Source organism: Empidonax traillii, unplaced genomic scaffold (assembly GCF_003031625.1).
Source record: "Empidonax traillii isolate 1590-97213 ecotype Southwest subspecies unplaced genomic scaffold, ASM303162v1 scaffold37:size1818073, whole genome shotgun sequence".
In the NCBI taxonomy this organism is placed as follows: domain Eukaryota; kingdom Metazoa; phylum Chordata; class Aves; order Passeriformes; family Tyrannidae; genus Empidonax; species Empidonax traillii.
In genome coordinates, this window is record NW_020955230.1 from 477,873 (window position 1) to 500,823 (window position 22,951).

The 22,951-nt window shown below is 43.5% G+C and overlaps 1 protein-coding gene and 1 long non-coding RNA gene across 11 annotated transcripts in view; one reads left to right on the top strand and one right to left on the bottom strand.

Annotated features, from left to right (window-relative positions):
* Positions 1–15,230, top strand: part of TMEM246 (transmembrane protein 246) — a 21,468-nt gene extending 6,238 nt beyond the window's left edge. For 2 of the 10 annotated variants that reach the window (XM_027878003.1, XM_027877999.1), the window contains exon 2: positions 13,777–15,230. In XM_027878003.1, coding sequence (XP_027733804.1) covers positions 13,906–15,093 — 1,188 coding nt within the window. In that variant the 5' untranslated portion in view covers positions 13,777–13,905 and the 3' untranslated portion in view covers positions 15,094–15,230. Of the gene's footprint in view, positions 1–376; positions 1,107–3,184; positions 3,228–3,860; positions 4,860–4,984; positions 5,384–5,413; positions 5,439–10,590; positions 10,811–12,339; positions 12,699–13,776 lie in introns of those variants that run through there. The other 8 variants (XM_027877997.1, XM_027877995.1, XM_027877998.1 and 5 more) reach the window with 8 other exon arrangements.
* Positions 7,244–22,951, bottom strand: part of LOC114054654 — a 20,860-nt gene continuing 5,152 nt past the window's right edge. Inside the window, exons 2-6 of the long non-coding RNA XR_003570539.1 lie at positions 22,176–22,286; positions 21,499–21,685; positions 20,579–20,682; positions 15,973–18,968; positions 7,244–7,468 (exon numbers count right to left, since the gene is read on the bottom strand). This is a non-coding gene — a long non-coding RNA (uncharacterized LOC114054654). The remainder of the gene's footprint in view (positions 7,469–15,972; positions 18,969–20,578; positions 20,683–21,498; positions 21,686–22,175; positions 22,287–22,951) is intronic.

The window sequence follows — 22,951 nt, forward strand, 5'->3', positions numbered from 1 at the left end:
AGCTCACCTAAAATTTGCAGTGAACAAGAGTGCCTCTCACACAGGCACAGAATTTGTTAGTGAAATGTGCCTAGTGACCATACAAAATAATTTTACTACATTCTGAAAAGGAAAACTAAAAGCGTTCCAGCAGTCCCTGGGAGACAATTCCTTCTGACTCTCAGTTTGGAAATCTTCTGGTTTGCCTCTTCACCCCATTCTCTTTTTTCACAGCAGTATCTTTGTTTTAGCAAAAAGTCTTTTCCAGACGAGTCTTCTGTGTTGCAGAACAGAGCAAGTAACCGAGAACTAATGTGTTTTAGGAGATATTTTTAAGAGCCATTGGACTCTGAGTCTAAAAAACAGTGTTTGTCCCTCTTTTTGAAATACTCTGCAGTCTGCAAGAGTCAGAATGTTGGAGCAAAACAGGAAGGAATTTGGATTCCCAGAGCATATGCAATTACACTGACCAAGATACATCCATTTCTCTGAGTGCCATCACAGTTAAAGTCTTTCTGAAATTCCATCATCATTTAACACATCACCATGTTGGCTCACACTGGTATTTTTTTTAGCCCTACCTAATTATTTGATCAGAGAAGGAAAGGAAGGATAGAAAAGCTTTGTGTGCGTGTCCAGTACTCTCTAAAGTAAACTAGACTATAGTAAGTGTGTTTCTGTCATCTTCAGATGTGTGCAGTGTGGTACAAAAGGTTACAGGAACAGTAACAATTTATCTGCAAGATGAATTAGTTTTAGTATACGCCTGAAAAGTCTTGGATGCAGTTGTATATAGGAGACTGTATAGAGGGAAGGTCTGGGAAATATATGAACAGTGCTTAGTTCTGAAGAGATAACTACATGCACAGACCAGGATGAAAACGAAATCATAATATTTTAGCCTTTTCAGAAAACATTAACTTGCCCTAGACAGCTAAGCCAGCATGTGTCCATCCCCACTGGAGCTGTGTTTCCTTTAACTACTGTTTTCTAAAGTTAAACACAATAGCCTTGACATATAACCTCATAATGTCTCCAATGAACGGCAAAGGACTTTGAACACTTTTTGTCCCCAGTGACTGAGTCTGAAATAAAAAAAGATAAAGCCACTTTATGTAATTTGTTTATCATCAGTATTGTATTTCTTTTCAAAATAGCCATTAGAAACATCTGCTGCTTCTTAAAGAAACAGAATAAGCAGGGGATATCAACTGATTTATTGGGTGGGGGGGGATTTTCCCCTATAAATCCTTAGTAAGGAAAGAAAAATATTTTAAATTTAGCTTTTGAAATGAACAGCAGATACCTACAAGAAGAACATATCTATTGTGCAGCTGACAGTACGAGAATAACCAAGTAATTTTTATCATCTAGTATATGTACATAAAGGAATAGTACTGTCACTAGAGAACTTCTCAGAGTGTTTGTGGAGGAGGCACAGCCTTTACCGGTTATGTACATACTGGTACAACAAGTTATGCTAAACACATTATTCCTTCCTCCTGCTAGAATACAGTCACTTTGGATTTTTACCTAAGGATACCAGGCTTGCAAAACATTTTAGTTTTTTCTACTTGTCTTCTTTATTTCTACTTCTCTTCTTTCCTTCTTTCAGTCTTTTGACAGGTCCTCCCTGCACCTAATAAATGTTGAATACGCTTCTCAAATTTCATTGCAACTGGCTGAAGGAAGCAAGTCTCAAACCAGTTTGTTGCCATGTCCTTCATGCAGTCTCTTGCAGAGCAGAGAGATGCACATCTCCATCCTGCTGGGCAGAAGCCTTCAGCTCACTCAGAACAGGAACCTTTTGCTTGATTTGCTGGCTGGATAATCAGAACATGCAGCTCAAAGTCAGCTGGAGTGTGCACACCCTCATGCCCTGGCCTTGTGGTGAAAACGTGAAGCAGTACTGTGTGGGAGGAAAGCTAAGGAATCAGGAGCAGGCAAAGAACACGGGACAGGAGTAAGGATATTTTGACAGTGATGCACAGGGCACATGTAACACAACTCAAAGAGAAGTAAGGCTTCTCAGTTCAGCAGCCCCCAAGACTGAATTTCTGCTCTGCCTGCACACTGTGCAAGTATCTAAACATCACCTAAACATCACCAGCCTATCTGGTCCTGCCTCTCACACTCATGCTCATGAAAAGCAGAAGCTGTACTTGATCTCAGGCAAAGCACAACAAAATATTATCTCCCTTCCCTTGCACAAATGCTCAATGCCATCAAGGCTGTCAGAGTGGATGGCAGAGGGGAAAGGTGCTTTGGCTACAAAAAATACTTAGATCTGAACAGCTGGGCTGGGCCTCCACTCCTTGGATGAATCCTTATCACAAGATTTTTTTCTGATTATAGTTTTTAAGTCCTATCTTGTTATTGTACAGGCTGAATAATTTCATAAATAACTATTTTTCTGAGCATTTCAGGTTGCAGTTGGGTTACTGCACAAGCAGTCTTGTCCCCACATGTTCATCTCTGCTTTCCAGACCCCTCCCTGCTGTGCTGACATAGTCATTTGGTGTGGGGAGCTGATGAGATAAAGTGACTCGGCCAAGAAATAATTCACAATAAGAAAAGGTTTGTTTTTTTTGCCAGCTCAGTCTCCCTCCTGCTCATGCACAGCAGGAGACAGCACCATGATGAGAATGAATGAGTTCTCTGGAATGACAGGCTTCCACTGTTATTCTGTGACACAGCCTCCAAATCACTTGAGGCTTTTCCCCCTCAGTCTTTTGGGTCCAACAGAAGCTGTTTTAAAGAAATAATTGTTTAAGGATGAAAGTCATGTGTTCCCTGAAGACCATATGCAAGTGAGCAAAGTGAAAGCAGGGAAGCCTGTACAGAAATCACACAATTACAAAAATTACACAAAATTACAATTACTTAAATATTCCCAAAGAAGAGGCCCTCTGGCCCATTCTTTTTCATTTACTATCCCAAATTGCTCTGCTTGCTGAAACACTATCTGAAATGCAGTACTGGGTGCAATTTGACGTGTTTCTGCTGATGTTGCTCAATAGTCACTTTCCCACTTGCACACTGACACAGAAGTGGAAAAAATATTTTTTGTTTATCACAAATTCTGCAACTCAAATCCTGGGAAGAACATAGTAAAGGACCTCCTAGGAATAAATAATCTCTTCCCATCCCCAGTACTTTCCTATACCCTTCTTTCTCTGTTCTGTTCCAGGATTTGTTGTTCTTCCAGTGTCTCAACTTTTGAAGTTATGAGAGGATTTAAGTGGAAGGTAAAGTATGAATCACTGTCATTAAAAACAGAAAAAGAGGCAGAGGTGGTTAGCAAAGAAGGATTTTGGAAAGCAAATCACCTGAGAAACTATGATTTCTCCTGTTGTCTTTCCTCATTATTTCAGAGAACAACACCCATGTAAGTAAACTGGGAGATCTTTTCCTAGAAAGTCACTATAGGAACCCAACTGTGATGCTCGATTTTGTTGTCTATTATGAATATTATTGTCCCTCTCTTCCCCTCCCCCCCCCTTCTTCCACACTGTTTCTGCAAAAAGAAGTCATAGCTATGGGATGGCTTTTGCCAGTACTAAGAATAGGGATCACAGGGATGGACAGCTGAGTTCCTTTCTCATAATGCTTATTAGAAAGGATGATAGAAATTGCTATGCTAAAATTAAAAACGTAGCTCATGCTGGAACCTTCTGATTACAGAACTGTGCACTAGAAAAATTCTAGCTGTGCTTAACAGAACATGGTGTTTTACTGAAACAGGCTAAGGGATCTTTTCTCTTGGTGGTTGGTTTTTGTTTTGGTTTGGTTTGTTTTTTTTTTCTTTTCCCCATAGATCTGTCTTAGACCTAAGAGAGGTCAGAGCCTGAAAATAGTTTAGCCCAAATACACACACTTGTGTTTTCTGGAGCTGCAGGCACAAAACTAAGGCGTTTTTACAATGAAAGACAGAAAACTTTCTCTGAGGCATATTTCAGGTAACTGGTTAATTAGGTATTACGGTCATAGGGCTGAAAAGCGTGTGTAGAACAGGGAAGTGGAACACGGAGAGGAGGAGGGCGGGGTGGGGAGGGGAAATAACCACGTCAGAGGCCGTTTTGGGTCAGTTTGGTAAAATCTTTGAATCCTGAACAGCCTGACACAAATGTAGGTGTAGCTAACGAGCCTCCCCACTTGACCTGTGGGGAGGTTACAGACTGAGACAGCGAAAGTTTCGTGTTTCCACCTATGACACTTGACACACACATAAAGAACCAGCTGGTGACTCGTAACACTGACTTTCCACTCGAACTTTGTGGGGTCCTAGTGATCCTCCCCGCTCCGGAGTGAGGCGGGGGGGGGGGGGGGTCCAGAGCATCCACCAGGTCCCGGCCGGGGAGGGCGATGCGGGAGCCGTCGGGGACTCTCGGCAGAGAGGACAGAGGTTGACACTTGGCAGAGATTACCCCTGGCTGGGGACGGGCTGCGGGACCTGCTCTGCCCGTGCGGGAGTCCTGCCGATCGCGATGGAGCATTCGGGGACCGCCGAGCAGGAATGAGCAGCTCCGGCTGCGCTGCCGGCTCCACCTCGGGGCATCCTCCCGGGGCATCCTCCTGGGGCTCGGGTAACTCGCCTTTTGCTACTGAACCTGTTTTCACTGGGCCAGTCCCCTCCCCCGGTTTTCGGTGACCCCCCCCCTGCGGCCATCTCCCCTTCCCCTCCTTTAAGCATCCCTGGGCTGGCGGAGTCACATGTTTGGTCTTTGATGCCTTTAATCCCACCCTCACCGCCCGAGAGGGAGGAGAGAAATTCGCGGAAGAGAAGTGAGCTACAAGCCGAGTGCCAAGATAGCGGCGGGAGCGGAGCTGAGAGCGGGAGGGAGGCGGGAGCGGCGGTGCCGGGCTGCCTCGCGGATTGGGTAAATCCCCATGCCAGGATCGGGCTGTCGTGGGGGTCTGGCTTTCGGGGGGAAAAGGGCGGCCGCACCGAGACTGGGGGGAACAGGGAAAGGGGGGGCCACGAAGTTGCCGGCTTATGAGCAGCGGGGAAGGGTGTGATCTGCGGGAACCGGTGGGGCTGGGCTGCGGCGGCTGCGGCACCGGAGCCAGCGGGGCAGGGAGAAGCGTCCAGGGATCGAGGAGATGTGTTTGTGCTTGCTCTGAGAATATGACTGTGCATGGTGACGAGCAGGGGGGCAGGTGGTCAGAGCCTGACTGGGCCTAAATAAATGGCCCTTCCGTTAGGGACGGTTGGTAGAACTCTTAAGGAGAGAGGAATAAACCCAGCCGGCTCCAGCCCCCTGCTTAGTGCCACCCAAACCCTAAGCCGACGCAGAATCGTGGCCAGAACTTCCCTGGTCAAAAGCCCGGGCAAGGAAGCTGAGGACTGGGCACACTGAAGTGCCATCTGCGTGTCCTGCCTGGCAAGGAGGGCAGAGTGGAGGTGGGATCAGCTTTTCTTATCTACCGCCCTCTCCTCTTTGACCATCACCACTGAGGTAACTGCTATTAATCCCAGTGCTTTAAGGGTCACCTTGTGCTACCTGGCAGCTCTCCCGATGGGAATGAGGAGCACCTAAGAAACCTGATGGTGGAAATCACTGACATTTAAAATCAAAGGCTGTTTAGGAAATTTGCAGGTGCCGATGGTGTAGCAAAACATTAAACTATGCCCATGTACGCTGCAGATTCATAGGCTGGCTTGCTCTCATACAGTCGCTGAGAAAATCATTTCATAGAGGCACATCAGGTTCAGCAAGCAATTGCAAGCACAAAAGCCTCCTGTACATGTGAAATCTGCTGATTGCTTGTCAGTCCAACAAGGGCAACAATAATTATACCACAGATTATTTTTCAGCTACTGCATTTATCCCATCTTCTTCCCTTGGGGCTCAAGCAGATCACCAGTATCCCAGAGAACCAGGGCATCCCATTTACCAATGGGATAAATAGTCTGTTTCATACATTGCAGGGGGAGGGGAGGAAGATTGTATTCCTCAGGCAGAGGTGGTGACTATAGAGGAAAAGTTGGTAGTTTAACAGTAGTGGAGAGTGTCTCTTAAAAGAGGAATGTTTTTTGTCAATATGACTAAACATTTTTTCTTTCAAACAAAGGTCAGAGTCACAATATTTTGGTTGTTGCCTGGTACAGTTTTGCATTTTGATTGTTACATGGACCTGTCCCAACTGGAAACTTACAGCCTTATCATCAAAGGCCTTTGCTCACAAAGCATTTCCTTATTACTGTGCTTTATTATTTACAGTCATAAATGAACAAACAACAGTAAAGCTGCCACATCTTTTGTATTAGCAGCCATTACCACATCTATTTCCTCTTCCTCTTTCCCCCATTTATACACCCACAGCTCTACTGCTGCAGGTGAATTTTGAAGAGAAGTCATCCTTGTGGGAATAATAAAAGGGGTTTATTAATGATTAGATGATATTCAAATGATAATTAATTATTTCATGATATTGAAATTATAAATTATGATTAAGCAATAACTGAATGATAATTTAACTATAGTTTAACAATGATTTAACAATAATAACACGCTCTAATAAAATGCTAATTGAACAAGGATGTAGTTGATGGTTGTTGCTTGATGATTTCAACAATGATTTAAATAACGATTACACTTTGCTACATATTACACTTCTAAACCTAAAGCTATAGCTGGGCATATAAATGTCACTAACATACAATATAGTTTTAGGCTTAATGCAAAATATTCTTACTTCATTAGAGATACCAGATGCTGGGTAAGGGGGTCTCTGATTTTCAGGAAGTAACCTTGAGCTATGTCCTTGCTCACAGGGAGATCACCACTGTGCGATACCAGAGAGCTCCCTGGGCTCACAGCGGCTACAATCACAGCCTGCAGTAACTGAGTTGTAGTCACCCCACTTGGTTGTTCGTGCAAGAGTGCAACAGTAGCAGTTCTAATTTTGTCTAGCTCCTGCTCAGGCTGGTACTGTTTGCTCCTGATAAGACATGGCCTATATTTCTGAATTCCTGAGAGGACAGGGCCTAGCAGAGTCACAGAGCAGGTAAGCTTGGAAGGGCCCACAGTGGGTCATCCAGTCTAAGCTCCCTGTTGCAGGGTCATCCCAGAGAACGTTGCGCAGGATTGTGTCCAGACAGTTCTGAAATATCTCCAGTGAGGGAGACTCTCCAGTCTCTCTGGGAAACCTGTTCCAGTGCACTGTCACTCACATCAACATAAAGACGTTCCTCCTTACATTTTGGTGGATCTTCCTCGGTATCAGTTTCTGCCTTTTACCTCTTTGTCCCATTGCTGTGCACCCCTGAGAGGAGCCCGGTCCGTCTTCTGACCCCTCCCTGCAGACACTGACAGACGTTAATGTGGTGCCCTCTCAGCCATCTCTTCTCAACACTGAGCAGGCCCAGCTCCCTCAGCCTTTCCTCATAAGAGAGATGCTCCGGTCTCTTAATCATCTTCTGGAGCACAGGTAGTTTTTTCACCAGTCTTTCCAGGCAATGAGAAGAGGGTTTGAAAGCACCAACCTGTTGAATTTGGCAAATCATTAAATTTGGTTACAGGACTGGTGCCACAGCCAGGGGTTCAGTTTAGATGTAGGACTTGCTTTGAGAAACCCAGTCTGCTAGGGTCTGCTGGGGTCTGTGGGCTCCCCAGCAGGGAGGGGAAGAGCATCTTTGGCAACATGCTTGCCAACTTGGTGAGGGCTTAAATTAATGTTGCTGGGGGAGGAGAACCTCAACCCGTCCCAATCCTATCAGTTTAAAGCCAGGGCTTGCAAGAGATGCCCAGAATGGGATCACAGGTCAGCAGGAAAGCCCCTGAATAGCAGGACAGAGGAATCCCAGCCACTCCAGCCAGTATCTGGGCTTCATCAGAGCCCAACTCAACTGCCTCTGCACAGATACGGGCAATGGACAAGAGGAGTTAGAGACTTACACTCATCTGCAGGGCTGTGATCTTACTGGCATCGTGGCGAAGTGGTGGAATGGCTTGTGACACTGCGGTGTTGGAATGGAAGGACACAGGCTCTTTAGGAAGGGCAGGTGGGGAAAATGAGGAGGGGGGTCACACTCTGTATCAATAAGCAGCTGTGCCTGGGGATGGATGAGGAACTCACCAAAGGTGATGAATTAGGATTAAGGGAGGGCAGGGATGGGTGACTTTATTAGGTTCTGCTCCAGGCCACCCTACCAGGAAGACTGAGTGAAAAAGGTCCTCTGTAGACTATAAAATGCCAATTATTGATGACAGGAAAATCAGGCCGATATGCTGCATGAGAAAAACAAATTCCTTCCAATCTTTTATATTCTTAAGCTGAGGATCCACTAAGGCAGAAATTGCCTCTTGCAATGTGAGCAGTATGCCCTGCAGCATGCAGGGTCCCTAGTTTTATTCTAGCAAAAGGCTATAACACAAGGAATTAAATGCAAATTATCTATATCATCTCTGATCATTCAGTGCACATTTAGTTCTGAGATTCTAAGGGTAGGCAGCAAAAGGTAGAAAGCTGGTACCATTGTTAGCAGCAGTATTGTTTAAGGTAATTTTTGTTGGTTTGTTTTGGGTTTTTTTAATAGAGGCATTTTATACTACAGCAAGCATTTAAAATTTTGTAGACCTTAATGACAAAACAAAGCAGTTTTTAGACATCTTTTATCAAATTCCCTAATATACCCTTTTTTTTTTTACCTCTGGCACAAAAGAAAAATGTAACTTCAGACAGATATGGATTGCATAATTAATTTTAAAACCACATAAACCTTTGCGTCATCTTCTAAAAGACAGCTCCTCGCAAACCTTGCCTTAAGTCTGTGTGTTTAGCTATTATCTTGCAGAACTCTCTTCTCCAGGCTGCTTTCCATTCCCACTTGATCTGATTTACTTCCCTGCCTGGTAGCAACACAGAAGAGCATTGCACTGTAGGCAGGCTGCCAGGCAGAAGTCAGCAGCTGTTGAGAATGGGCTCCCTTAAGGTTTATATGGCAGAGGAAAATTATTATACATGAGAAGCAAGATGGAAATTGGGGAAATAATTGTAATTAATACATATCCAGTTCATAGCCTGTTTCACTTGTGGCATAGTTTTATCCTCTTAGTTCAAATGAAATGGAGAAAGTATCATGCTGCTGCCACATCCACATACCTTGTTTCTTAGTTCAGTAGCCAGGAAATAAAATCAAAAAACAACAGGTGATTTCTTACCACTAAGGTCCTGCTGAATGTTTTTAAAGCACAGCTCACTTTGTTTTCTAGGGAGCCCAACTTCCACTTAGGTATCTGAGTGTAATGGTCAGATCTGTAGGTGCTTGGCTTCTACTGGGCACTGCTGTTGCCAAGACAGGCCTGACACATTGCAGAAATACTATCTGGCACCTGACCTACTAAAAGCTGTCAGAAAACAAGGGGAATTGAGGATGAGAAAAGCTGGCCATCTGGCCCAGTAATAGGGATCAGCTCATGGTAGGGACCTCAGGTTTCAGAATTCGAGGATATCTGTGCACCACATTCGGCTGTCAGGGAACAGGAGGAGATCTGTGTAGCTTTTTGTGAAGCCTACATCAGTTCCCTCAGATTCAGGCAGGATTGTTTGACACAGCAAGACAAAGGCCCTCTCTCTGCCAGAGGGGGTTAATGAGTAGAGATCTTGGTCCTGAGCTTGCAGCTAGTCCGTGTAATCTTAAGCTGGGGCACAGAAGTGTTTTTCACATAAAGGTTTTAACTTGGTATGCTGCTATAGGATCAACACACAGGTGAAGACTGGAGCTTGTGTGAACACCTTTACTGCTGCCACTGTTGTGGCTCAGGTGGAGACTGTGACTGCCAAACTTTCTGTGACATTTTCCACGCCTTCGTTTCTCACAGAGACAACCCTATGGTTTCTGACCCCACAGCTTCCTCCAGCTGTTTCTCTGGTAGGAAAGGAACATCTTTCCTATTGAGACTGAGAAGTGTAGATAGGCGAAAAGGAATTGTTTAATACTTTAATTGTAAAGAAATAGTTGTGTCCTTCTCTCATGGAGCAGGAAGTAGAAGGCAGATGCCCTGTTTTACATTAGCTAAGCAGGAACCTAAAATTGTTGATGCTTTGAAACATGTAGGAAACTTTTTTCCTGCCTATGGGAATATGTCTGTGGAGAGAAGGTTGGACCAGACAAAAAATCAGCTTTCTCTCAAAGCACAAACACAGCAGACAATGTTCTGCACCCCAAAGAGGATATTACTCATTTTTCTACTCTCCCTCATGTGTGCAGAGGTGACTTTTTCCTGAGCAGTGTAATTCAGCCATGGAATTAGGGGACCAGTGAAGCTAGGGATATAGATTTGGAATCAGGTGTTTCTGGAAGGAATCTTCATCACGAGGATCTAAGAAAAGAAAGAAGCAACTTCTATAGCTTTATATCACCACAGATTCTAGACATGTTTAAGCAATGGCTCAGTTCTACACAGAACATGTATAAAGCTGATCTCCTTAGCAAGTATTTATATGTTTGCTAAGTAGTTACTACTCAGGTTTAATGTAGAGGGATTTCTTAAAGCACTATAAAATCCAATTCTGATTCTTGGTTTTCCCCTCAAACTTCATTGTTTTTCTGTCTGAAATGCCTTACTTAAAGAAAAACAAACAAGATTTTTTTTCCCCCCCTAGAAAGGGAAACAGATGAAAATTACAGTACCAACAGCTTCTGAAAACAGAGGGGCTTCTGTGAAGTCAGAACCATCCTAATGGATAGAAAACAGCCTGAACAGAAACTCTGGATTCAAATTCTGCAGATAAGATCAAACTTCACCTCTGCAGAAGTAAGAAATTTTTTATCTATATCAGAATTCTCAGGTTCCCAGTCTTACAAACAGAAGGTGGGAAGGAGGTCAGTGCCTTCCCTCTTTTTGAGATCCTTCAGCTTGGTTTTTGCATGAATTGCAGTATTTGACCTGATTTAATATGATCCTGACTGTTTTTAACCTCTGTGGTTATTTTACTGTCCAGGGAAAACAGCCTGTGTTTTCCCTGTGTGACAGTCAGTGTTACTGCAAACAGCCTAGGCAGCAGACTGAAAGAGTTCCAGAAGTGTGTGTGTGATTGTTGTTTTCCTTGAGGCTCCCTGAGTTGCAGAACCAGGATAAGAGCTCTGAGACCTTGAGTTCAGTTACTGATGAGGTGAAGCCAGGGTTAAATCATAAATGCTTGTGACCGTGGCTGGCTTCCAGTCCCCTTTTCCAGGGGCAGCTACTTCCTTGTGTGAAGCAGGAGATACCTCCAGATGGGGTGATGCTCCCCTGCACCACCTCACCCACCCTGTCCCGAGCCAGGAGCTGAGACACCAGCAGGTGGAGTCCCAGCACTACTTTCCCAATAGGTGAGTGGAGAAGGGACTGTTGGGCTTCAGATCCCATGTGAGTCCTCCTGCGGGAGCCTGGGAGTCACTTTCAGGTGAGCCTCACCCTTAAATGACACGGGCTGCAGGACCTCAGGTGAAAATCTGGTTGATTCAGCTCATGAGGCTGAATCATGAGGCCAGCTCTGCTGGCCACCAGAGAAGACAGGACACCCATTTTTCCCCCTTCAGGAGAAGATGGTACTAGGGAAGGAGGCCTCCTTGAGTGGTTTGGGTTGGAAGGAACCTTAAAGACCAGCTAGTTCTAATCCTTCCAATGAGAGATGCCACTCATTAGACTAAGTTGCTCGGAGAATTATTAATTAAGAAATGCTCAAAGAATTATTAATGTATATTCATATATTCAGTGTGTATCCCAAGGGCTCACTGCTGGCTCACAGTTTTTGTAGCTCAGATCTTCATTATAGCTGGCAGGTGGAAAGTAAAGTTCTTCACTCCTGAGAACTAAGCTACCTGCTAGTTTTTCTTCATCTCCTTTTCCCACTGTGGTCCTCACTTTCACATTTGGGGTCTGGCTCAGATACAGTGCCCACAGTGATGCTCACATTAAGAGGAGACTTAGGAGTATGCCACTGTGAGTTGCAGAATATGATTCTGCATTTGTGTATTCCCTTAATGCTTGTGGCAGGTTAGCTGGAAAGCCCATTGGATGAATACATGGATTTAAATGCCAGGTCTTTGCATCTGCTAGATTTCAGGTCTTCATGTCCTGAATTCTTATGACTTGGATCTCACAGCTGAAAGGCAGCCATCACCTTTAAGGCCTTTACAAGGTCCACTGATGCAATGCAGTGTCTGTGAAACAGGATTGTTTTACAATTGTTTGAAAAAGAAAAAAAAACCTGTATGGGTGCAGATTCTCATGCATCAACATGTAAATTTGTTATCTCTATTTAATTACTCTAAATCTTTTCTTGAATCATAAGAGAGCACAACACTGACACCACAATCTATTTAAGGATGGTTTGAGATCTCACAGCATGAAGTGCCTGTTCTCTATCAAATATTTGGAATAACTCTTGTATATTTTCCATTAATCTTGTTAAAAGGCCTTTCATAGAATGTTGTCACATTCCCATATGGCAATAGGAAAAGTTTCTCTTCATGGTAAAACCAGCAAATCTGTGACTACGGTAATGAAGGCAGTTTCGAAGTTCCCCCAGTCAGATGCTGCTCTGTCTCCTCCAAGTTGTCCGTTGTACAAGATCCATTTTTCTGAGACAGAGGACAAAAGCCATGATTTCTTTCTGCCTACCGAACATTGCTTAAGCTCCTTCAGATGACAGTGCAGAAGAGAACAAAGAGTAACATTTTGTCCTGGGAGCACCACTTGATGATTAGAACTTGCTGAAGGCAGAGGGTTAAAAGTCATAGAAGCTCTCCACTGAACACCCAGTGCAGTCAGTTAGCTTGGTTGGGGGGTATGGATAACTCAGTTCAGAAGGAGAGGGAATAGGAAATTAAAGGGAGAACGAAACAGCAGATTAAAAAGGGAGATTAGTGGCACAACAGAATTTATTTGAACAGCCTAATTACCCTGATTTTGTGTAAGCTTCTGACAGCCAGGCTGTGAGGTGTTCATAGCAGCCAGAGAAGCAGAACAGAAAAGCCAAATTTGATAAATTCTAACTTTTGCAAAGGTGGATGTTTATTTAAAGTGCATGTCTATACAAAAAAATCATATGTTTATATGAATGTTTCAGTTTTAAATAAAAGGCATATACTTTTAAATTGCAAACTTTTAAATAAGAAATATGAGTCAGTGGCTCAGTTGCAACATCTTGCTGTGCCCATGTATTTCACAGGGTATAGCAAGGAGGAGACATCTGAAAAAGACAGGCACACAGACACACACATTACACTTAGCATGTGAACGGGCCCTTGGTGAAGTAAATTGGTGTCTTTGTAATCTGGCTTCACACTCTAGGGAGGAAAGTGAAAAAGCAGGTGCTTGGAATTGTGTGAGCAACAGAAGGGAAGCATGTGCCATTCCAAAAAGGTAAAAGTTTGTCTCTCAAATACATGCTAGGCTAAGACGCAAGAGATCTGGCTGTGGTTCTTGGCTGTAACACAAATCTTACTGTGTCACTGTGACCAGAAAGTGGTATCTCAGTTCTCTGCCTTTAACAGGAAGGGATTTCCACAAATCCTCCATCCACATTGTCTGTTGTTTGAAGCACACTAACAAACACAACAAAGTTGTATCGAGCTAAGTTAGGTCAGAACTCCTATGTGATGAAAAGGCCTTAGGGGCACTTTGCTGGAAACTAAGTTTGGCTGATCTATCCTAAACCTCCCAGGACTATTGTGTGATGCCCCCACACCACAAGGGACTCCTAAAGGATGATGTGTTTTGATTTACTTAGTGACTAACCCCCTGCTTTCCATTTTCTCTGCCAGTTCCTATTTCAGTAACCATACTTTTTCTTCCTTTTTAGGCTTGGACAACTTGTGCAGGTTTGGCAGCCACTGCCCCAGTGATACCTTGCAATCCAGGGAGGAAGACGCACTGGAAGTGAAGGATTGAGGGATGAACAGCACAGGAGTGCCCTCCTTCTGCAGCAGTTATGTTACACCAAGCCTGGCAGCTCTGTGGGAGGTGGTGCCGCTGGTCCAGTCCTGTTGTCCATCTTCTCATGCTGACTGTGGTGACATTCGGAGTGGTTGCCCCTTTGATTTGCCACCGGCTCCTCCACTCCTATTTCTATTTGCGGCGCTGGCACCTGAACCCCATGAGCCAGGAGTTCCTGGAGCACAACCAGCAGGAGGGACAGGATGCCCTCCATTACTTTGAGAAGATGCAGGTACCAAATGCCTCCGAGGCCTCTGGCAGCGATGCCTTCCAGCCCTTGCTGCTGATCACCATTATCACTGTGCAGAGGCGGTATGATTTCCACTATGTCCTGCAAGTGGCCTCCCGCTTCCACCACCTCCTCCAGGAATGTGGTGCACGCTGCCGGAGCCACCGCGTGCTCCTCTGCAACGTGGAGTCAGACCCCAGTAGCCATCAGGATGTCAAGCTGCTGAGCAGCTTCTTTCCTATGGTCAGTCGTGACAGAACTGGAGAGAACCCTGACCCCAGGCTGAACCAGTTCGAAAAGGAGAAGCAGGACTATGTCTTCTGCCTTGAGCAGTCCCTGTTATCATACAACCCACAGTACATCCTTGTAGTGGAAGATGATGCTGTGCCAGAGAAGGAGATATTCTCTGTCTTGCAGCACCTCTTCTTGGCCCGGTTCTCCAAGCCGTACCTCAGAGATGCTCTCTACTTCAAGCTTTACCATCCTGAGCGGCTCCAGCGCTACTTCAACCCTGAGCCCATGAGGATCCTGGAGTGGCTTGGCCTGGGCATGTTGCTGGGGCCGGTGCTGAGCTGTGTGTACTCGTGGGCGCTGGGGCGGCCCGGCCCCAGCTGGCTGCTCGCACTGTTCTTTGCTCTGTACAGCATGGCCCTGTCGGAGCTGGTGGGGCGGCACTACCTGCTGGAGCTGCGCCGCCTGCACCCTGCACTCTACAACGTGGTGCCAGTCACCGAGTGCTGCACCCCAGCTATGCTCTTCCCTGCTTCCTCAGCCCGGCGTGCCTTAGGTTACCTGCAGGAGCTGCACTGCCGGCAGGGATTTGCTAAGGACACCGCCCTCTACTCCCTGCTGTGGGCCAAGGGGGAGAACGCCTATGTGGTGGAACCCAACCTGGTCCGGCATGTGGGAATGTATTCCAGCCTACGACTGAACAGCAGCCCGAAGCTGCTGTGATCAATTCATGCCTTTCCAGACACAAAAGCCAGGGAACTTGCCACTGGACAGAAGGGGAAGTGTGCAAACTTGGATATGGTGCTGCTTGCAGTGGGCTTCCTGTGCCTCCAAATGGACAAAGAATAATTCACTTAAAACCAACCACGAGGTTCCTTTAAAAAATCAACTATGTTCATATAGACCCTATTTAATATATGCTATATACCTGGGAGGGGAGTGGATGATCCCAGCTGAAGGTGTGGTTTGCCAGCTCTCCTTAACTGTTCTCAAAGAAAAGCTCTCACACCAACACGCACAGCTATCCTGCCTACTTTCTTGTACACTGGTTACAAAATTCCTTGCCTTAGGGCAACAGAAATGTTGGACAAAGTGAATGTTTCAAATTTAAGCTAATGAGGAAGGAAGGGCCTTATTTCCTCATATTTACTAAGGTGTCTCTGACCTCTGTCTGTTTCAAAGCTGTGGTTTTTAGCAGACCCTTCAAAAGCAGAAGTGGTTTATGGGAATTCCCCCACAAGTTCTGTCTGGATACTTCAAATTTTATGAAGCCTCTTACTAGTTACGGTTTTCCCCTGCAGTTCCTATCTGCACCTCCACCCTTCCCATTCTGTTTGCTCGGACCAGAGGCTCTTAAAAATAAAACCTCTGCTGCTCCATTAATTGTCAACTCTGAGGGTAGAAATAGGAAAACAGAATCACATCCATTGTTGTTGGACAGACGGGTCACAAATGCACATTTTCACTGATACATGACAGATGTTAATACACATCACAGGATGATTCCTGTGCTGGTTGGTATCATCACTAGTTGTAGTGAGTCCAGCTCATTAAAGGTCTTATCAGTCACTGATTGAACTTAGGTATTCAAGATTACTTTACCTTGCCTTCCTACCAGCACCGAGACAAAGGAAAGATTAGATCAGGTGCATCTGTTGTTCAGGATCCTTGGCCATTCTGGAGCTGTAATTCCCATCTCAGCCTGAGTGGCTCATTCGCTGCTCCTGGCAGGAAGCAGAACACCTGTTATCTGTTTGCAAGGACAGGAACCAATAGCACAGCACATCAAGGGGCCACTCTAACAGTGACCCATTAACTTTGTGTGCCCTGGTGGTTAGGCATTTGGATAGGTACTTTGTACCAGGTATGTGGGCACAGTTAAATATAAAACCATGCAGGTGACAAAAGATCTCATACAGATTGAAAACAGGCAAAAAGTATGTATACCTAATGAAAAGCCCACCTCAGGCTTTGCATCAAATTCCACTTATACATGGAATTAGGTTGAACTGTTTTTAAAACCACAGTCCTAAGTTTAGAGTGAACCACAGACAATATTTTTTATTGAGTTTAGTTCTTTGGGGTTTTTTATATTGGTGATGGAAGAGCTCTTTTTTGAATTTTCTTCCTGCAGGTCTCTCCCAGGTGATTTATGCCTTAACAGGTCTGGTTATAGGTGTGAAAGACATAAAACTCCTGAGAGATGAAACCAAAGAAAATGCCAAACCTTCATCTATCAGGACCCAGCAGGTACCAGTTACACAACACAAACACATAGTGCAGGTTAGCAGAGGAACGGCGTCAGAGCACTGCTTTGCTCTTGCGGTAATCAGCTGGGATATTTTCAAGACAGCTTTGAAAATCAGAGGTAAGTAAAAACTGCTGGTGGATTCCATGTCATTCCAAAGGCAAACCACCTCTCCTGCCAGAGGACAGTGGAAAAATGGCACAGGTAAAATTCCCAGCTGCTGAAAACTCTGAGGATACCGAGGCAGATGGGCAAACCTCTTCTCAGGCTTTACACAGGGTCAGGATGACAGGATTTGAGCTTTGTCATGTATTTATTTCACTAAGTGCCTGCATATGCAACGTATTTCTGCATCTTCAGCTCTGAATGTTTTACTGCTGGCACTCTTTTTCTCTTCACTCTTTTATATCTTTGTGCTATACAAATCCAGAACAGTGCCCTGTTTTTTTCATGAGGGCCCATTCATATTCATTCTTGCAAAAAAGATCTCACAGCAATGTACAATAAATGGGTCAAGGAAAGAAAAAAGAAGGAGGGAAAAGAAAGATGTCTTAGAAAAGAAACCAATGAACTATATACAGTTAATAAATGTTTTGATGTGGGAAAATGATTCATCCATTTGTTTCAAAGATATTTTCCTTGTTTGTACAGTAGTACTTTGTCATCCCAAAAGTCCAGGGGAGGTCAATAATTTCCCTTAGCCTCAGAGCTGAAAATTGAAAACACTAATGTGAGGCATCCCTTCTAAACAAGAAGAGAATTTTCAGGTCATTAGAGATAAGTTGACGTGGAGACAAAACAATATGCGGAGGGCCTAGGGCTTGAACTTGCAAGTGTGAGAGTTTCAGATAAACCAGTGGAGAAAAAACTCTTTTGTGCAAGAAGCAAGTTAATAAATTCTTTATGTCCTTCTGGAATTATTTTCCTAAGTGCACAACTCACCTTCACAACAGAGGCTCTGCTTTTACTGAGCCTGCTCGGAGCTGTTTCTGAGTTACTGGTGCTTGGGCAGTGCCCACCCTGCCAGTGGGTCATCTCAGGCAAGGACTCCTTCTGTTGCTGCTGCCTCTGACCCATCACATGTAGAATGATTTTTGTTCCTCTTTTCTGTGCCACAAGTCAGAGAAGTGTACATCGCCCTTGGAACAGAAAATGGGAGGTTACTGTGAATTCTTAATTCCTGTTGGATTTTGTTCTGCAGTTCAGGCTAAAAAGGCAGTTTCAAACACACAAAAGCCTTTTCCCTCTCTTTTCTACCAGGGGAGAGTGGAGCTGACTTGCTGTATCACAGGCTATATAAGTTCAAGGCATAGCATTAGCTCTTTGAATTGTGGCCTTAGGATTTTGGTTTCATTCAGTTTAAAATGGACTTAGTGACTAATTTTTAAACAGTGTCATTTTTCTTGGGTGTTGGTTCATTCCCAGTAGTTTGGAGACTATTTTTGAACATAGCAACGGCTGCTTGCACAAGAGGATTCTTTCTTGATGGGCCTGCAGCAGAACTCAAGGCTTTATTGTCCAAGGCAAGTTATTAAATTAGACCAAAGCTACATTTGTTTCCAAGACATGTCCAACATAAGCATTATTCTGACAGAACACAGGACATAAAATTATAGGTTTCTATTAGATTAGAAGCACAAGAGGATTTTCTAACTACAGTAGGTATCAATGAATTAGTGAGAAGACACTGCATTTTAAGAGAAGGGAAAAGCCTTCCTTCCAGCTGTGAATTTTCAGACTGGGTATTTCAACAGCAATTTGTCTGGATGCAGGCTGAATTTTTTTTTTTTAATAGTTATTTACAAGCAAACTTTCTACAAAATAAATAACCTTTCTAGTAAAACTCTGTTGTCTGTTTTCTCTGTCTGTATTCCTGACTGGCAAATCCATCTTTCCTTACCATATTTGACAAAAAAAGTTACTTCCATGTTCATGCATCCGCACAGATGTAATAATTTTGATTCTACAGCCACACAGGTTGAAAAGGACCTATGAAGGTCCATGGTCCAATTCCATGCTCAAAGCAGGTCTTATTAGACCAGAGTCCTCAGGCTCTTTTCCATTCAAGTACTGAGACATTTTAACAGGGATTTCAGATAAAATCGAGCTCTGAGTGCTGAAATTTAACTTTAGCTTACATTTGTATGGAGAGGGTACATATTTCACAAAATAAGAAAGGTAATTTTCTGTGGGAGACAGTTGTAGCTACAAAGGCATTGGTAGTTTCTCTCCCGAAGGCAGAGTTTCGTTTTGTGTTATTTCCACACCAGCTTTGCAGACATCATATCCAAATTTAGCAGATGGTAGGGCCCAACATGTGGTTCTGAATAATTTTCAGTAAAACATACATCTGCCAAAAATGTAGAGAGAATTATGTACTCTATGGTCTGTGCTTTTTCACTATATGTGTGTCTGTGCTGAAGAAACTTCATTCCCACAGAGTATCTGTCCTCTGGGAGAATCCACCCCATCAGCCACTTTATCCGTGCACTTACAGGCCAAGTCAGCAACATCAATGTCCCTTTCCACGACTTTGTTCCTCATGGCAAGCTATGAATGCCACGTTCGCAGCTGTATAACAGGGACTTTTAAATGTTGATGATGAAAAATAAGACATATTTTATTGCCTGTTCCATAAACCTCTCGACATCTATGCCTACCTTCTCTTTGAATTTCTGCCACAGTGTCCAGTATTCCTGTAGTGGTGCAGAAACCACATCTACCATGATCTTTTCAGCAGGCTGGTCCACTTCAGACATCTGTTGGGGTTTGTGTTTTGCAAACTGTATGCATATATTAACATGCAGCACCTGATTGAGCTTTTTTGGAGGGACTATGTGCTGACTAGAGAAACAGGTAATAAACATATAAGTGTCTCTTTCTGCAGAAGCCAGTTGTTTGCCTACTTGCTTTTTCAAAAACAAAAGTCAACAAAAAGGCACAGCGACCAGTGTCAGCACAGCACTCACCTTCATGTCCTGTTATAGGTGTTTTGCACAGCCCTGAAATGTTGCCTCAGGCAGCTTGATTTAAAGTCATATCATGGTTTGCTATGCTCACTCTTGAAACTATTACAAAGATTTGGGTTCTGATAACAGTGATGTTGTGTGCTTGCCTATTTTTCGTTCCAAGTCATGGTGTTTGTTGCAGCTCAGCTTCAAGTCGCACAGAACAAAAAGCAAAACAAAAACTCCCTTGTTAAATCCCCTTGGTGGGCTCTGTGGGCACGAGTCTGTTCTGCCCAACAACCACATATGCCCATGATGTTCATGTCTGTGGAGCCAAAAATACAGGCAAATTTCTTTCAGAGGGGTTAATAGTTAGGCTGTCCACATTGGGGGTTAGGGCTGTAGGCAAGTTGGGAAAACAAACTATTTAATAAACAATATCTCTGATTAGATAAGGATGAACAAGTTGGACTTTGAGATGGTTGAGCAAGACTGCCGAGTACAGAAAACAGGAAACATCCAGCACAGTGTAGAGAGGTGTGCAGGAGACAATCTCAGCTCGGATTAAACTTTAACCCCATCACGCAGGCAGCAGCCTCTCGGGGCCACAGAGCCAAGTGTTTTTCATGTGGATGCATATGGTTCTTGGACACGCTTCCAACTCCCAGTGTTTTTTTCCATTCCATTTCAATACCTTTTACAGGTCTGACCACGTCCAAAAGTGTTGCTAAGGTTAAATAATATTTAATTTACAGAGAGAAGCTTTAAGCTTTTAATTTTTCACTTGGTGACCACATCGTCTCTGAAATTGCTTCATCCATTTCTTTCATAATTCTTTCTCAGATGTACTACAGTTTACCTCTCTTCACATTTGCCTATTATTTGTTTTTAAAATGCTAGTTAATTTGAGTAATTAAATGGAAAAACAGTATCAGAATTATTCTGGTAGAACTAGACAGAAGAAAACACAATCACCAACCTGGAAGAATATAAGCAATTCAAAAATTTTTACCTGCTGCCTTTAAACCAGAATTTCCATTGATTTTAAGTTACTTTATCCAGCAAGACTTCACTCAAAATTTCAGTGCAGAACTGGCAGATCCTTTGACAGCAAGCCTGGATGTAAAAAGGACAGCAATTAAATTAACTTCTACTACGAAAACCTGGCACTTCCATTGTCAATCTCCAGAAAGCAAACCCACAAATTAAGACCCAAGTAATAAACTCAGGCCTCTGGGAATACAGTTTTTAGTGTTCTTTAACATTTTTAAAAGGATACTTCTGTCAACTTTTGTATGGTGATTTCAGATGGAAAAGTCAACACCAGCAACATTTCCAAGCCATTCAGACAGAAAATACATTGTGCCATAAATATGACAGAAAGTGCCAGACACTTTTGTTTTAACATTAGCAGTCTCTTTTATATTTAACTACTATTTTCTATTTCCATGCTATAAAAGGCACAACAATGAACATTTAAGCTCTTACTAGTTATGCATCTTATTTGCAGTGATGTTTCAAACACAGATTTGAGTAAGCTGTAAAGTTTTTTATATTGCAAGACTGTTTATATAAGCTTTCTCATGAACACATAAAAAAAACATAACCTGTGCAGAATCACTGTATTTGGTTAGGTATGTGTTTAAGTAATCAATTCTCAGACATTCAAAACTCTCAAGAAACAGTAATCCTCTTTCTATTAAAAGATTACACTCTTCACAAAAAAAGTGCATCAGCAATCACTGCATTAGTCCATAAAATTATTAAGAATACCAAAAAAATGAGAGTAGTTGTTCTTTAGGGCAACTGACATCCCTTCCCATTCTCCTTGTCCTTGTCCTCAGCCTAGGATCTTTGTATTACGTCCTCCTTCTCATGCCAGAGGCAGAGGGCGATGAGTGTTAAGGAGCAACTTTGTCACCAAGTGGTTACCTGGACCCCTCAACAGTTGTTGAGGCATGGCATCTGCCTCTCTTTGCCTCTTGTTTTCCTGCTGTCCATGGCCACAAATCCAGTCTCTGTCCCCATAATGCCTGGGTGTAGCCCCCTCTACTCACACCAGCAGACAGCCCCTGTCTAGCCACAGCCCTAGGGCTGCACCACCTTAGTCTGAAAAAGACTTAAACAGAAAAAGAAAAAGAAGCCATTAAAAAAATCAGTTGAGTCACTGAAAGGTGAGTGAACTGGCAATACTGAGTTCAATCACTAACTCCATGACACTTGCAACTTGGATAATACACCAATTTTGCCACAGAATGATTACTGCAGGCAATGATTTGCACTTTTTATCGACCAGGTTAATTGTTCAGTTAAATGCAAGTACACTGAATTGCCCTCACGATGCAAGCTTATTTCTCGTATCATTTAAGGGTATGCAATACCACTATAACCTAATTTTTTGAGCTACAAATAATGTATGATTACCTATGATGAAAGTATGTACTCCTTTCCATTTTAATATCACTGCAGTTTCTGGTCAGTGTCATAGGTCTGCACGCTAACAGGACCAAACCTTACAGTAGCATCATCCAGCATAATTCCTCATTCCATGTTCTTGCCTGAAAAGACTCCTAAACTAAGTGGAAAAGTTAACCATCAAGTCCACTCACCTTTTTATCTCCTCACTTCTCAAAATCTCTGCTAGAATCTGTAATCCTAGTGCTTGGCGTGCTGAGTGTTGGCTCAGAAGGTGTAGAAAGGCACATACCAGTAATATCCACCTGGAAAAAACATATATATATACTTCTGAAAGAGATAAGAATGCAATGGGGGCTGCAGGGGAGTATCTGAAGTGGTTTCTAAATGTCAGACACTGATTTTTTTTCTTTCGAGAAGACTCCCACATATTTTCTCTAATAGCCTGTCAGACCATATCACAGATGACACTGGGAAAGAAACACTTCCCAGTACCTTCCTCCTGTGACAGTTTCTACCAAACTAGAAGCAACAAGACTCAAACTCTGATTTTTTCTGTGGCCCTGTAGAAGACCACCAGTATGACACTTTCTTGATCTCAAGAGGGTCTTATGTACTGTACTTAATTAAAAATATTTTAATCTATATTGGATGCCTCTGTTGTGGTAGTCAGAGAAGCTTTAGTACATCATGGGGTTTGTCTTTCTGCTAGGATGGGTGAAATGGAATTTAAAGTAAACACTGTAAAGCAGGGAAGCTTTATGTCCATGTTATGTGGCACAGCATTCTCCAGCAAAAAAGTATGGATCAGGAAGGACAATATTAAAGTAAACAAAGAAACACAAGCACAAGCCTTCAGCTGGACTGCATTCTCAGCTTTTTCACTTTATGCTGACTGTCATGAAGTGCTACTGCTGGCAGCATGCAGGTTGCTAAGACTCCCTACAAGTCCAGTAAAGACTAAAGGTGT